The sequence below is a fragment of the Mesoplodon bidens genome (assembly GCF_964165515.1).
Source record: "Mesoplodon bidens genome assembly, chromosome: 1".
In the NCBI taxonomy this organism is placed as follows: Eukaryota; Metazoa; Chordata; class Mammalia; order Artiodactyla; family Ziphiidae; genus Mesoplodon; species Mesoplodon bidens.
The window spans coordinates 12,301,245-12,316,639 of record NC_138176.1 but is presented as its reverse complement, the minus strand read 5'-3'; the positions used below and the strand labels follow the sequence as shown (position 1 = coordinate 12,316,639).

The following is a 15,395-nucleotide window of genomic DNA, read 5'->3' as shown; positions in this document are numbered from 1 at the left end:
CAGAAAGGAAGACCCAACACAGCAAAAATAAATAAATTAATAAACTCCTACCCCCAACATCTTCTTTAAAAAAAAAAAAAAAGAAGAAGACACTTTCTCACGTTAGGGGTTGGTTATAATTGAGGTTTTTATGATTCAAAAAAAAGTGATTATTCTCAGTCATCTTGCTATTTCACACGCTTGGTGCTATTTTTAGCATACAGCAAACCTGTTGTTTTAGATTAATTAATAATGGAACTGAATTTCTCAACTCTGTTTTTTTCCATTTTCTCAGTTAATGAAGTACTTGTAATATGTCTCTATAATCATCATTTTTAATAGGTACTTTCATTTATCCAATAACTTTACAGAACACATCACTCATGGGTAAATTGTAAGTATCTGGTTTATATGTGTCTATATTATTTCATAGATTTCACATTATACTTAGAGAAAAGATTCCACATCTTGTAGGGTGACTGGATGGATGGACCCCAAGAATGGGTAGGGGGTGATGGGAAGAAGAGAGAAGAGTAGGTAAGCTGATGATGAGCTCTTTGGCTGGTGTTTTTGCCTGAATTGTGTTCCTGCCAAATTCTTATGTTGAAGTCTTCAGACTGACTGTATTTAGAAATAGGGCCTTAAAAAAAAAAAGAAATAGGGCCTTTGAAGAGGTAGCCAAGGTAAAAATGAGGTCATCTGGGTGGGCCCTAATCCCATGTGAATGGTGGTGTCCTTATAAGAAGAGGAGATTAAGACATATACAGCACACAACAGAGAGAGAATCATGTGAGGACACAGCAAGAAGGTGGCCAATTGCCAACCAACGAGAGAGACCTCAGAAGAAATGAACCCTGACGACACTTTGATCTTGGACTTCCAGCCTCCATAGCTGTGAGGAAACAAATTTCTGTTGTTTAAGCCACTTAGTCTGTGGTACTTTGTTATGGCAGCCTGAGCTGCTAATACAGCTTGGTACCAGCTGCAAGTCCTTCCCTCTAGCGGAGGTCAGCTTGAAGGGCAGTGGGAGGGGCTTGAAAGAGAAGGACGGGTGGCAGAGCTGTCCATTTGGAGATCTGCTTGGTACAACTCTGAAAGCTCTAAGTATGTCATCATAGGTAGGCTGGCTTGCAGAAATGGGGCCCTTCTCGAGTGTAGGGAAGGGGAAGCAGTGCAAGTAAGAACAACCCATACTCAATATACAAATACACACTCCTGGATCTGAGGGGTGCTGGGGAATGGCTGCAAATATTCACACTTTAATAATTTGGTTGCTGTCATACTCGAGTCCCTGGTGACTGATGTTTTACTTTCCTTAGGAGTAAATAAATCTGGACTTTCTAGAAATAGAAGGAAGCAATACAATTAATTTGTACAGGTTTCTATTACTCTGTACGGCTTTTTCTTTCTGAGTGACATGAGGAACTGGTGTATTAAAAAGGGCAGTAAAAGAAAATCAAGCCATCCAAAGAGCCATCCACCTGTAAATCTCCCTTGGGCAAGCACACTTGGTTGAATAGTATCCATCTCGCCCCCGCAAATTCACATCCATGAGGAACCTGTGAATGTGACCTTACTTGGAAATAGAGTTTTGGTGGATATAATTCACTGTTAAGAAGATGTCATACTGAGTTACAGTGGGCCCTAAATCCAGTATGGCTGCAGTCCTTATAAGGAGAGAAGAACTGAAAGGGACACACAGAAGCAGAGGGGGAAAAGGCCATGTGACAGAGGAGGCAGAGATTGGAGTAATGCAGCTGCAAGCCAAGAAATGCCAAGGATTGCCAGAAGTCACCAGAAGCTACACAGAGGCAAGGAAGGATCCACCCCTAAGCCTTCAGACGTGTGTAGACCTGCCAGCCCCTTGATTTTGGACTTCTAGCATCAGGAGAGAGCGATTTCTGTTGTTTTAAACCACCTAGTTTGTGGGGCCTGGTTACAGCAGCCCCAGGAAACAGATACAGAAAGTGAGCAGGGCAGGGACAAGCACAGTGCTTGACAAGTGCTTGATGGCTCGTAAGTGTAGCTACAGGTCCCAGTGAGAGAGTTCAAACCTGTGGTGAGCATTACATAAGTGGGAAAGTGTCTAGCAGAGACCCTCAGAAATAGCTCTGCCCTTCCTTTCAACACACGTATTGTAAATGGAAACTGCCGACTGAAGTTCCATGAGGATAGCTTGAGGGTATCCATTGTCTCAAAAAAGATAACACGGGCTTCCCTGGTGGTGCAGTGGTTGAGAGTCCGCCTGCTGATACAGGGGACACGGGTTTGTGCCCCGGTTCGGGAAGATCCCACATGCTGCGGAGCGGCTGGGCCCGTGAGCCATGGCCGCTGGGCCTGCGCGTCTAGAGCCTGTGCTCCGCAACGGGAGAGGCCACAACAGTGAGAGGCCCGCGTACCGCAAAAAAAAAAAAAAAAAAAAAAAGATAACACGTATAAAGAGCTTTAAAACCAGAATGCCTCATAAGCTGGGAGGTGATTATTGCAGCTCCAGTGTAAAGAATCTTCTCTACTCTTATAGAGAATAGCTGCTTTGGGACATAAAGTCAGCTAACTTTTGAGAGAAATCTTTCCCTTTATGAGAAGAATGATCGTTTAGCAAAAGGTACAGAAAGGGAAGTATTGGAACTGCAGTGTTTTCTTACATCTTTCAGATGTGAACTTGAAACATGAAGTTCTGGTTTTAATGTTTAGTGTATGGTATGCTTGTCTTTTCTGCCAAAAGCAATTGTGTGAAGAGGAGTGAGGTGTATATCTGTAGCTGATTGGGAATGAAATAGCATCGTTCCAAGGTAGGGAATTAGAGAGAGGCTAGGCAGTGTGGTGGGAATCATGCTGGATTAGAAATTCCTCACAGGTGGTTTCTATGAGGCCTGATGGCAGTAATGTGCTGCCTGGTCCTATGGCAATTTGCTCCAGTTTGTGGAGCCTTCATTAGGCTAGATGATTGCCAGAGTTCTCTGTCATTCCCCCACTGAGTGGGAGGGGTATGACTCCTGCAGTGGGTTGAATAGTGTCCCCCCAAAAAGATAAGTCCAAGTCCTAACACTCAGTACCTGTGAATATGACCATATTTAGAAATAGGGTCTTTGCAGATGTAATTAATTTTTTAGGTTGATTTTTATTTTATTTTATTTTTAAAAATTTGATTGGGGCTTCCCTGGTGGCACAGTGGTTGAGAGTCCTCCTGCCAATGCAGGGGACACGGGTTCGTGCCCTGGTCCGGGAAGATCCCACATGCCGCGGAGCGGCTGGGCCTGTGAGCCATGGCTGTTGAGCCTGCGCGTCCGGAGCCTGTGCTCCGCAACGGGAGAGGCCACAACAGTGAGAGGCCCGTGTACAGCAAAAAAAAAAAAAAAAAAAAAAAAAAATTTATTAGAGTATAGTTGATTTACAGTGTTGTGTAAGTTTCAGGTGTACAGAAGAGTGATTCAGTTATACATATACATATAGTCATTCTTTTTCAGATTCTTTTCTCATAGAGGTTATCACAGAATATTTCGTAGAGTTCCTTGGGCTATACGGTAGGTTCTTGTTGGTTATCTAATATATAGTGTGTGTATGTTAATCCCAAGCTCCTGATTTATCCCCCCCCACCTTTCCCTTTTAGTAGCCATAAGTTTGTTTTTGATATCTGCAGATGTAATTAATTTAAAGATCTCTGGATGAGATCATCTTGCATTAGGGTGGTCCTTAAATCCAATGACGGGTATCCTTATAAGAGACAGAAAAGGAAAAGATACACAGAGACACAGGGGATAAGGCTATGTGAAGATCCACATGAAGACAGAGGCAGAGATTGGAGTTCTGCAGCTACAAGCCAAGGAATGCCAAGGATCATGGAATCTACCAGAAAGTAGGAGAGAGACATGGAAGGGATTCTCCCTCAGAGCCTCTAGAAGGAAACACTCCTGCCAACGCCTTGATTTTGGACTTCTGGCCTCCAGAACGGTGACAGAATAAATTTCTGTTGTTTTAAGCTACCAAGTTTGTGGTAGTTGGTATGGCAACCCTAGGAAACGAATACAGTCCCCTGCAGGTCAGGAGGGGTCCTGGCACAGTAGTCCCCTTCCCTGGTAACCCATGAGGAATCATTGCTGCATCTGATGACTAGAAGCCAGTGCTGCCTGTCTTTGCCAATCTTTGCCAGACCGAACACCTGCAGAATTCTAATGGAGATTGTATTAGTTTCCTATGACTTAAAACAACACGACTTTGTTCGCTTATAGTTCTGGTGCTCAGAAGTGCAGAATCAGCCTCACTGGGTCAAAATCAAGTTGTCAGCCGGACCCTGCTCCCTCCTGGAGGCTCTGGGGCAGAATCAGCTCCTTGCCTGTCTAGCTTCTGGTGGCTTGGCATTCCTTGGCTGTGGGCATATCTCTTCCATCTTCAAGGCCAACATCTTCAAGTGTCTCTCAGCTCTGTCTTCATATCACCTTCTCTGTGTGTGTAAAATCTCGCTTAGCATCCCCCTTTTTAAAATTGAGATATAAATGACATAACATTGTGTTAGTTTTAGATGTATGATGTAATGATTTGATATCAGTATATATTGTGAAATGTTTAGCATAAGTTTAGTTTACATCCATCACCACACAGTTACAAATTTTTTTTCCTTGTGATGAGAATTTTTAAGATCTACCTCAACCTCCTTCTTGGAAGGTTACACGTGACTGCATTTAGGGCCCACCTGAGTAATCCAGGTTAAGAGCCTTAATCACATCTCAAGATATCCCATCATATTTTCAAAGATACTTTTTCCGTATAAGGTAACATTTACAGGTTCCAGGGATTAAGCTCTGATATCTGTTCTCTGTATTCTGCTGGCTACAGGGGTTTAGACTGAGCTTTTATGGAAATGTCAGATAAGCAACCTGAAGCCGTCCAGTAGTGGGGCTGGAAGCTTTGCCTTCATCTAACTTATTCTTTTCCTCCGGCCACTCAGGGTTGGGGTGGGTGAGGCACACCCTCTCAGTTTAGGCCTTCAAGGAATATTCTGAATGGTTATTACCTGTTTCCTCCTTTCCATCTCCCATTTTTGAGGGTCTGTCGCCTGCCCTCCTTTAATTCCCCTTGCAGTCTGATGTCTCCCAACCCCAATTTTGAAAATTCCAACCCTTCCAACGGTTAGGACCTGTGCTTTATCTGCCCAAATACCTGTCCCTTCAGGCTTCATCCTGATGTGACTGAGGATGTTCCTCTGTTGGCTCTGGATTGCGTGTGGGAGCAGGTGGGGGAGTGAGCCAGGGTTCCTATGAACGGGGGAAGGACTGTGGTGCCTTGCTTGCTTCCAGGGATTTCCTTGACTAGGTGTGGTGTAGCCAGGTTCCTTCTGAATCCCTCAAAGTTAAGCACACCTGGTACATAGAGTGCTACTTTTCTTCCAAAGACAGCCTAGTCTAATATCACATGATGAAAACACTTTCCTCCTATTTATAGTACTTTTGAATCCACTCTTGGAACATGTACAACCTTAGCATTATTGAATGAAAGAATTCTTCCTAGATCTATTTTCACGATAAGGGCTCCACATGAACTGGAATAGCTCTGAGTCATTTGGGATGAATGGTGCTATCCTTGAACACACTGTTTCCAGTCTCTAAATTTATCTCTTGATAGAAGTCAGTGTGTGTGCGCGTGTGTGTGTGTGTGTTCACCCAGCTACGTGAGTGTTAGTGAATTAGGGGTAACAGAAAGTATATTTGAATTTAGAAAGAAGGGAGGAGCTAAAATGATACAAGAGGATGACCGAAGAGGGAAGGACAAATCAAGAGAAGACAAAGAGCAGGCCCCAAATTCTCCTGGGATGTAGAGCACAGAACATTCTTTTATGCTAGTGTTGGGATCAAGGTTTATGGCACCTGAAGCTTTTTTAACATACGGCAGGTCCTCTTTAGAAAGAAGAATACAAAATAATGAATACAGAATTATGTACAGGGCTTTGGATGAAATCCAAAAGCCCTGAAGCTTAATGTAAAATAAATAAGCAACAAGGATATATTTGTGGCACAGGGAAATATAGCCATTATTTTGTAATAACCTTAAATGGAGTATTAAAACAAACAAAACTCCTGAAGCTTAAGTTTCATTAGCCTCAGGGCGAATCCTCTGTCTCTGGTTGGAAATGGTGTGGTTAGGTCATTCAAGATGGCTGTTCTCTTGCTCCCTGTACATCCCCTGTTTGACCAGGCCCTGCTTCTCTCACATGATTATCCAATCCACTTAATTGTAGGGCTTAATTAGTAACTGTCTACATGCTTGCCCCCTGCCCCAGCTGTTGGTTTCCCTGGTAACTGATGAACCAACCTGACATCAATCTCCCTATAAATGGTAGCCTTATTCTCCCCTGAGTAGCAAAGATTACTGCCTTTCACCACCCACAGTGTGGGTGTCCCTCTAGGATCTTTGTTTTGGATGCGTGAGATCTCTTATCCAATAAATTGTTGATGTCTCTGTCACTGTCTCTGGGTTCTTTCTTCAGTCTCAAGGCTGGGTCACTACAGGGCTTGCAGGCCTGAGGGGTGCAGCCCAGAAGGAATCAAGACTAACATCCTTCTAGTTATATGATTAATATCTATTACTTTTATTTCCCAATGACGTGATTTGAGGTAAAACATCTGAATCATACATATTAACATATTTCTTCTTTAATATATATTAATATATATGTATTAGGTATGTAATATATATGTTAAAAATCTATGTAATATGTTAGCAATCCGTCAGATAAGCTGAGATCTAGAGGGGAAAACTTTACACATAAAGTACATTTAAAAAAAGTTATACAATTACATTTCTCTAACACTTCATAGTTTGGGACACCCTTTCAAAGACAAGTTCATTTAATCCTGATAATAAACTTGTGAAGAAAGTTTTCTATTTTATCTCCATTTTACATAAGGGAAACTGACCTTCCAGAGTTGGAGATTTGCCCAAGTACCTCAGGCTTAGGTAAATAGGGGAAGTGGGCGGGGACCCAGGGCTCCGCCAGCCTCTTGCTGGGAATGGGGGAGGGGCTAGGAAGAATAAGCCGAGAGGGTCCATCTAAACTGCCTGCCTCCTGGCACTGAGGCTTCCTACCTGTCTGTCTTCATCCCCCCCACCCCCCACCCCTGGATTTCTCAGCTCCAAGCTCGACAGGCAAAACAGTAAGTAATTTGCTCCAAATAGGCCGGGTCAGCAGAAAACAAGGGACTGGTGTTGCGTTGGGGAATGCCTTCAGATCCAGTGCTTGTCCATCTCTGCTGGCAGACGCCAGTTCCCCGAAGCTTGCTCTCTTCCTCTGAGCCAGACACTTGGGTTCCAATTGTGAAATCATAAGGGAAGAAAAGTCCAGATAGTAACCTGTGGCTTTTTCAATGTAAGGGCCCCAAGTAAAATTGTTTACAGGCCATATTTTTTTCCAATTCCAAATGAAAATAGTGGGCTTCCCTGGTGGCGCAGTGGTTGGGAGTCCGCCTGACGATATGGGGGACACGGGTTCGTGCCCCGGTCCGGGAGGATCCCACATGCCGCGGAGCGGCTGGGCCCGTGGGCCACGGCCACTGGGCCTGCGCGTCCGGAGCCTGTGCTCCGCGGCGGGAGAGGCCACAGCGGTGAGAGGCCCGCGTACCGCAAAAAAAATAAATAAATAAAATAAAAAATGAAAATAGTTTAACCAAATCCCAAGGGAGAAATAGGCTCATGCTGAAGTGATGGGGTAGACTTGTTCGTGTCTGAGTGTTCCCAGCCCGTCCCCTTTTCCCCACAGCTGGAGAGCTTTCTGGCGTAGTCTTCCATTTCTTCCCCTCTCCCATCCTCCAAGGAGGGGCCAGGCCTCTCCAGGGAAAATAACCCTGAGTGGTCAGATTTCACAGCAAAGAGCTGAAAAGGGGAAAGGAAGCTGGAGAGGAGGTTGGAGAGGAGAGGTATGGGAGTATCTGTGCCATAGGATTATGATGAGCAGAAAAGAAATAAGATTAAAGATAAACAACAAAACAAAAACTTACAGAGGGCTTTATAGTATTTGAGAAATACTCAAAGGACTGGAGCTTTCTCAGATTTGTATGGAATGGATCTTTTTTCAGCTTTGATGCTGCCCTGGACTGAACCGCTTGGGTTGGGGCTTTATAAGCATCACCCCTACAACCTAGAATCCCTGCTTGATTAAATCACAGAAGAGCGATGTGAAAAACCGTGAGAAGTGGTCCACTGCTCACAGGCAACCTCAACGCTAGTATCTCACCATTTTCGAGAAGCAGCAGCTGTTAGAGTGATGGCCAAATTTTGAAGATGTATTTGCCACAGTTGCAGCTGGTCTCTGGTTACCCATCATGGGCCTCATCATGGAGACTTTGCAAATCACACTGCATCGCTCGCTTCCCCCACCTACGTACCCCCCACTCCCTATGCTCACCTGGTCAGGAGCAGCCCAGCACCCTTCCCCCAACACACACCCTTCACTGTGCTTCCTCAGGCTCTTTGAAGAATTGCTGTAAGGGGCTTCCCTGGTGGGGCAGTGGCTAAGAATCTGCCTGCCAATGCAGAGGACACGCGTTCGAGCCCTGGTCCAGGAAGATCCCACATGCCACGGAGCAACTAAGCCCGTGAGCCACAACTACTGAGCCTGCGCTCTAGAGCCCGCGAGCCACAACTGCTGAGCCTGTGAGCCACAACTACTGAGCCCGTGTGCCTAGAGCCCGTGCTCCACAGCAAGAGAAGCCACCGCAGTGAGAAGCCGGCGCTCCACAGCGAAGAGTAGCCCCCGCTGGCGGCAACTAGAGAAAGCCCGCGCACAGCTGCGAAGACCCAATGCAGCCAAAAATAAATAAATCAATAAATAATAAGTAAATTTAAGAATTGCTGTAAAATTGAGGAAAAACGATGGAGTAGAATTAGGGAAACCAAAACCCTATATTTCCTGTTACTAAGTGCTACTCTTATGAAATGGTGAAACGCTGTGAGCTGTTATTATTTTTCTTTAACCAGGAGAAGAAACAATGGGTTTAAAATCCACTGGACAGCTTTTCCAAAGATGTACCAAGTTTCTACAGGAGTAATTCCAGCCCACCCCCGCCATTGTTTTCTGGTGCAGCACAAAGCATTCTCTGAAAAATCTCTAAAATGATTATCTAACAGAAGGCATTTTTGACAATTGTTATTGATTTTTGATGGTACAGGCCCCAACAGGCCATCAGCCTGAGAGTTGCAATTGGCAGAGGAAGGAGAAGCCACAGCTACTGCTGTGGTTTAGAAAAGGTGTCAAAGAAAAATACTCTTCCTTATATTCCATGTAAAAGAGGATACAGTGCAGAAAAATGGCTTATATACTTAACTATAGCTCACTTTGACAGCATTTAAGGTTTTAGGAAAGCTCAAAAATACTAAGCAGTGTGTGAAGAATAAAATGAGCTATGTCCTGGACTCCTGGCTTGTCAATGCAAAAGGTTCTAAACCCTTAGGTAATAAGTTACCTAAAAATATGTTTTTGTGTGCGGTGGAAGAATGTGCTTTAGACACACACATACTTAACTATTTTTTTAATTTAAAGCAATAAAAGCACACACGCACACAAATCAAAACAGCACACAGGAATATAAAGTGAAAAGGAAGTTTCTACACTCCTTCTTGCCATTCCTGAGTATCCCCCCACCCCCATTTCCATTCCTCAGAGGTAACCACACTTCCTGTGTTTTGTTTCAGAAATGTTCTGCGCTTATAAAAACATAATATCTCTCCCATTCTCCCCTTTCAAAACCCAAATGGGATACATTAAAATACTACTCTGCAGCTAGGACTTCTGCTATTTAACAGTATACCTTGCACTTTTTCCTTCAAATTAGCTCATTTAGAACTCTCTAATTTTTAAGCTATTTTTAAAATTGAAAAGTAAATACATAACACAGAGGAAGTGAGAGACAGCTGGCTTTAGACAAACATGAAATTATCACTGTAAAAGGCTAATTATCTTTCCTCTGGAAGGAGAAAGATTAGATGCAGAAAACACATTTCATTTTCTCTCTCTCTCTCTCACACACACACACACGCAAAAGAATTATTATAGCTGGTTTAAACAATAACTTGGGTCCTTGACAATTTTATCAGACTGTACAACTAAAAAGCCAGTACTTATTAACCCCCAAAGTATAACAATGGAGGAGAGATGATGTCTATTAAACAAAAGTATCTCTCATTTAGACCAATGCAACAGACTTTTCCCTTTTTGTTCTGTGGTGCTTCTCAAATGAACAATCTTACATATGTCAAAGCTCTAAAATGGTTGTTACAATTTCCAGATGTAACTTCATGAAGTTATGGGAGGAGGTATGGCAGTCAAATCCAGGAGATATCGGCTGTTGATTGGTCAAATGTGAAAATTTGGCTTGTGACTATCTTGGGCTCTTAACCACTCTGACTGCTGACTGAAGAAATCAGCAGCCTCCTGGCAGGCAGAACATGTATTTAAAAAAATATATCTCCTTTGGGGTTTCCCTGGTGGCGCAGTGGTTGAGAGTCTGCCTGATGATGCAGGGGACATGGGTTCGTGCCCCGGTCCGCGAAGATCCCACATGCCGCAGAGCAGCTGGGCCCATGAGCCATGGCTGCTGAGCCTGTGCGTCCGGAGCCTGTGCTCCGCAACGGGAGAAGCCACAGCAGTGAGAGGCCCGCGTACCGCAAAAAAAAAAAAAAAAAAAAAAAAAAAAAAAAAAAAATATATATATATATATATATATATATATATATATCTCCTTTGGAAGATTTCTCATATACAAACAATACTGAAGAAAGTTCTCATAGACAAACAACATACAAGACTGTAGACAAGTAGACGGGAGATGATGTTAAAAGTCAAATTTCACCACAGGACACTAGAATCTAATCATAACCCCCAAATCTCAGAAACAAATAATAAACGTGACATTGAAGGCCAAATCGATAATCAGAGTTGAGTCATTTACCATCATTATTTGCCTAAGTTTTAACTATGTGGACACATTTCCTCACATTCACTGATTTCAGGGCTGGAAGAACGTTAGTGATCATCTCTTTTAATAAATAAGGAAACTGACACTAGAAGAGATTAAGTGACTTGACTAAGATCAGATAGAACAGGCTAGAACCTAACTTCCTAGTGGATATACTTAAACCAGTATAAATATACAATACATGTAAAAGAAGATATATAATACACATGATGGTCATTCATGTTTAAAAAATAGAACAGCATCACATGAACTTTCTACCATAAACTGGGTGACACCATTCAAGGGCAGGAGGACCTTGAATTAGGAAGCTGGAAGAGAGCGATGAAGGCTGGCAGATAGCCACAGGCCAAGGATGGGGAGGCCAGCCAGGGAGTAGAGAAGCTGCAGTGTCTGGAGCACCTGGCAGGTAAAGCGTATTTGAGGTTCAGGAAGTCCTTAGCAGGAGCAAGGCAAGACACCTGTGGCAGGAGACTGAGGATGTGATATCTGCTAGGGACACAGTATTTACTCTTTTCACTCATTCTGCTTCGCCAGGCCAGGGCTCTAGCATGCATTCAGAGTGAGAGGGAGAGAGCACTGTGCATCTGGGTCAGATAGATTCCAGGAACATCTTCAGGTTTTCTCTCTCCTAAGGGCTCTGCTTGTTAACTCTGGATTTACAGGTCATCAACCGCATACACTGGTCTGAGTTAATGACCGACTGGTGTTTTCTACTAAGCTGCTGTCAGGCAGATTTTTCCACTTAATTTCATTTAAAACAGTGGTGCTTAATCCTGGCTGCACATCAGAATACTCTGGGGAGCTTAGAAAAACAAACAAACAAAACTGATGCCAGAGCCCATCTCAATTAAATTCTGCTTTAATTGGCCTGAGGTCCAAGTATTGGTATGTTTGAAAAACTCCCTAAGTGATTCTAATAGGTAGCTACGGTTGGAACCACTGATTTAAAACATCAGGGAAAGTTTCAATCAACTAATCAATTGTTTCAAAAGTTACAATAGCATTATTTTCTTCACATCTGGCAATGTGATTCATTAAAAAATAAAGAAGTAATTTGCAGAACATCCTGTCTTCATAAGACTTTCTCATTATCTATTCATTTTTGCTAAGGAAAGTCAACATATGGCTGAATTCAACAATAAATCCAAAACTGATGGCTCCACTGAATCTTCTTTCCACCATCTTATCGCCATTATCTTCTTTGTCCAACTCACCTCATTTGCCATAGTAATTGCTCCTATTGACCTTTAGGTTGAGCTGTCTGGACAGTCCAAAAGGCATAGTACTTATCACAGATTCCAGGACAGTTTGTCATCATGGGACTTCCTGTGCTATGGAAATTCAACTGAGAAACCAGTGTGGGCTGGAATAATTAGTAATGTGGAACTCCTTCCTGCTTTGGGGCCCTCTCACTTTTATCTAGCAGAAGGTTAGAAGCATTGCCTTGCTTTTCTTGACTTCTACCTCATTTTTTGTTTGTTTGTTTGTTTTTTCCTTCTTCCCTTCTAAGGCATTAGAAAAGGCAGGAGATAGGGGTAGAAAGATTCATTTACTCATAAAACTGGGAGTGTAATTAAAGGTCATTTAGTTCAGCCGCCGTCTGAGACCAAGAGACTTTCCCAAGATCACACAGCTAGATCACCCCTGGCGTGGGGACTGGAACTGGGGTCCTGACTCCCAAGCCCCATTCTGTTCAACATATCACCTGGCCTTTCAAGATAGCTCGAAGATACTTGGGAGGGCGTCTTCCTTCCACAAGAGGTTCTCCAGCCATCTTATCCTTGTCAAACTAGACCCCTTTTACTTCCTTGACATTTTATTGTCTTCTCACACGCGTCCTGCTTAATTCGGGACAGGATAGCTTATGGACTTTGCTCTCTTCCTTCTCGTTATTTAGAGCCCCGTGCTGGTAATACTTGTTTAATTTCTATTGTTACATGCTTCTCGTTGATGTGCATTTATTGAATGTTTGCTGTTGTCAAATGTTGCAAGGTTCTAAGAGGAAATTCCAAAACAGAAGACGCCCCAGCTCTGTGGAGAGTCTGGCTGGTGACAGACCCCTGAAACCAGCCCCTTAGGTCGCACTTCCCAGCTCTCCTAGTCTGGGTCTCTGTGGGCAGCACAGGCCCGGGGGAAGAGGGGGGGGGTTTCAGGCTGGATTTAGGGAGTCGGCCTGGCTTTTCTCAGGGCTGGTGAAAGTAACGAATAACCTGCTGGCATGGGAGGGGAGGCCCCAGAAGTGGGCTTCTGCTCCAAAGGCCGCAGGGCAGTAAGGCGGCCAGCCTATCTCATCCAGGCCAGTGTTCTGCCCGCAATCGCCCGGGGCTGGGAAAGCGGGCCCGCCAGGGGCGGGGCCTGGAAAGAGCGGGAGGAGGAGGAGGAGGGGGCTTGGATGGGGAGGGAAGAAGGAGGAGGAAGAGCCTCGGGGGCGGAACCAGGCGGAGAAACCCAGGAAAAGCTGGAGAAGAAGGCGGCGGGAATGGGCAGGAAGAGGAACGGAAAGGAGAAAGAAGCGGGGAGGAGACGGGGAGGGGGTGGAGCCTGGGAGAAGTCGGGGTAGAAGCAGGGGAAGGGGTGGGGCAGGGGGAGGAGCCATGAGGAGGAGCGGGGGCGGGCCGATCAAGGGGCGGAGCTGGGGGAGAGGCCTCCAAGGCCGCCGCCGCCGCCGCCGCCGCCGCCGCCGGGGCGCGTTCTCCTCCCGCGGGTCTGGCAGCCGGGGCGCTCCCTCAGCCGCCGCTCCCCGAAGCGCGGGCTCTGGCGACCCCGGCCGACGAGGACGCCCCGCGCGAACCGCCGCCTCTGGGGTCGCGGGGTCGTGGGGCTGCGGAGCCGCTGGCGCGCCCGGGCCGCCGCCGCCTCCCTCGGCGTCCGGGGCCGGCATGGAGCTCTTCCAAGCCAAGGACCACTACATCCTGCAGCAGGGCGAACGCGCGCTGTGGTGCAGCCGCCGCGACGGCAGCCTCCATCTCCGACCGGGTGAGGCTGGCGGCACGGGGTCGCCCTGGGCGGGCGGGGGGCGAGGAGGGGGCGCGGCCGGGGCCCCTCGGCCGGGGGCTGCGGATCTGGCGCCTCCTGCGGCCCTGGCGGGCGGGGCGGGGCGGGCTCGAGCGAGGGCGCGCGATCTGTCATTATTTCCTGAGCGGAGGGAGCGCTGCCGTCGCCCCTGCTCCTCCGCGGGGGACAAAGGACTGGCGACCCTCGTCCCTCCGAGCGCGCTTCCGCGTCGCGATCTGCTCCGCTGCCCGAGAGAGGGGACGCGCGAGTCGAGCCGCCCACAGTCGGGTCGGGCCGGCGCCCACCAGAAAGTTCGAGCGAGGTGCGCCTGGCCTTAAAGGCCTCTTCCTCTCTGGAGTGGCCTCTGCCCGTCCTTCGGGACAAGTTCTGGGTTCGAATCCCCATCTCAGGCCAGAGGCGATCGCGCCAGTGAAGTGGAACATCCTGCCGAAGCTTCAGTGCCTGTGGACATCTATGTGTTTCTGGTGGTCCTTTATCATTAAAGGCGTGAGTGACTTCATTCTGGTTACCTCATAGGCACTCGATTTCCAGCGCCTTTTAAAAAAAATTTTAGTATTACAGTTATACTGTATTGTAATGTTCAACTTTTAATATTTTTGTGTGACTCAGTATTGTGAGATACACTCTTGTGGGTCCATGTTTGGGTATCATGTAAGCTGTCATGAGATGTCTAAGTCTACAACGATTAGTCTGCATTAGGAAAACTAGGTCACAGTGGTGAGTTAAACAGGGCAGTCGCTGCCCTCAGACAGCTGACAGTCCGGGGGCGGCGGTTTCCCTTGAGGGGGCCCAGGAGCACCTCCCCCTCTGAGGTTGCCAGTCCTTTTTCCTAATCACTGCAGATGTTTCATTTTAGGAGAAGTAAGAGAACAGAGTTCTTGAAAGAAATAGCCAGAGCATTTCAAGTTTACTTGTAATTCTTGTATGTAATCTAGACAAAAGAATTTACGTGGTATGAATTGAAAGTATGAAAGGCACAAACGACCTTTTCATATACATCACAGCGGTCACCATTTATAGGAGGGTTTCCAAGGATCTGGTCCCTTAATATATTATTCCCAGTCCTCACAACAACCTTACAAAGCAGGTGGTGATATCCTCTTTCTCAGGTGAGGAGACAGGTGTGCAAGGTTGAGTAACTTGACCGAGGTCACAGAGACTAGAATTGGCCCCCAGAACACTTTCTGGCCCGCCCCACTGCTTGCCTAGGAAGGCCTGCTCGTTGATTTGCTAGAGCAGTGAAGGAGAACTTATTTTTTTTCTAGGTTTTGGATGTATTTTCTTGCTATTACATTTTATTTCCTCTATTCAGAATGGAAGAGAAACTACTGCACCCAGATAAGGTTCTTTGATAATCTTGAGACAGGAGGTGTTGTAGATAGGCTAATTTTGGCCAGTCTCCAGTCATTCTCTTCTCCCTGTTTTTCCTGATTTGAT

The 15,395-nt window shown here is 45.7% G+C and overlaps 1 protein-coding gene across 1 annotated transcript in view; it reads left to right on the top strand.

Annotated features, from left to right (window-relative positions):
- The first annotated feature begins 13,597 nt into the window (after positions 1 to 13,597).
- Positions 13,598 to 15,395, top strand: part of INPP5F (inositol polyphosphate-5-phosphatase F) — a 106,154-nt gene continuing 104,356 nt past the window's right edge. The window contains exon 1 of the mRNA XM_081240270.1: positions 13,598 to 13,919. Within this exon, the coding sequence (XP_081096396.1) occupies positions 13,823 to 13,919 (97 nt within the window). The 5' untranslated portion in view covers positions 13,598 to 13,822. The remainder of the gene's footprint in view (positions 13,920 to 15,395) is intronic.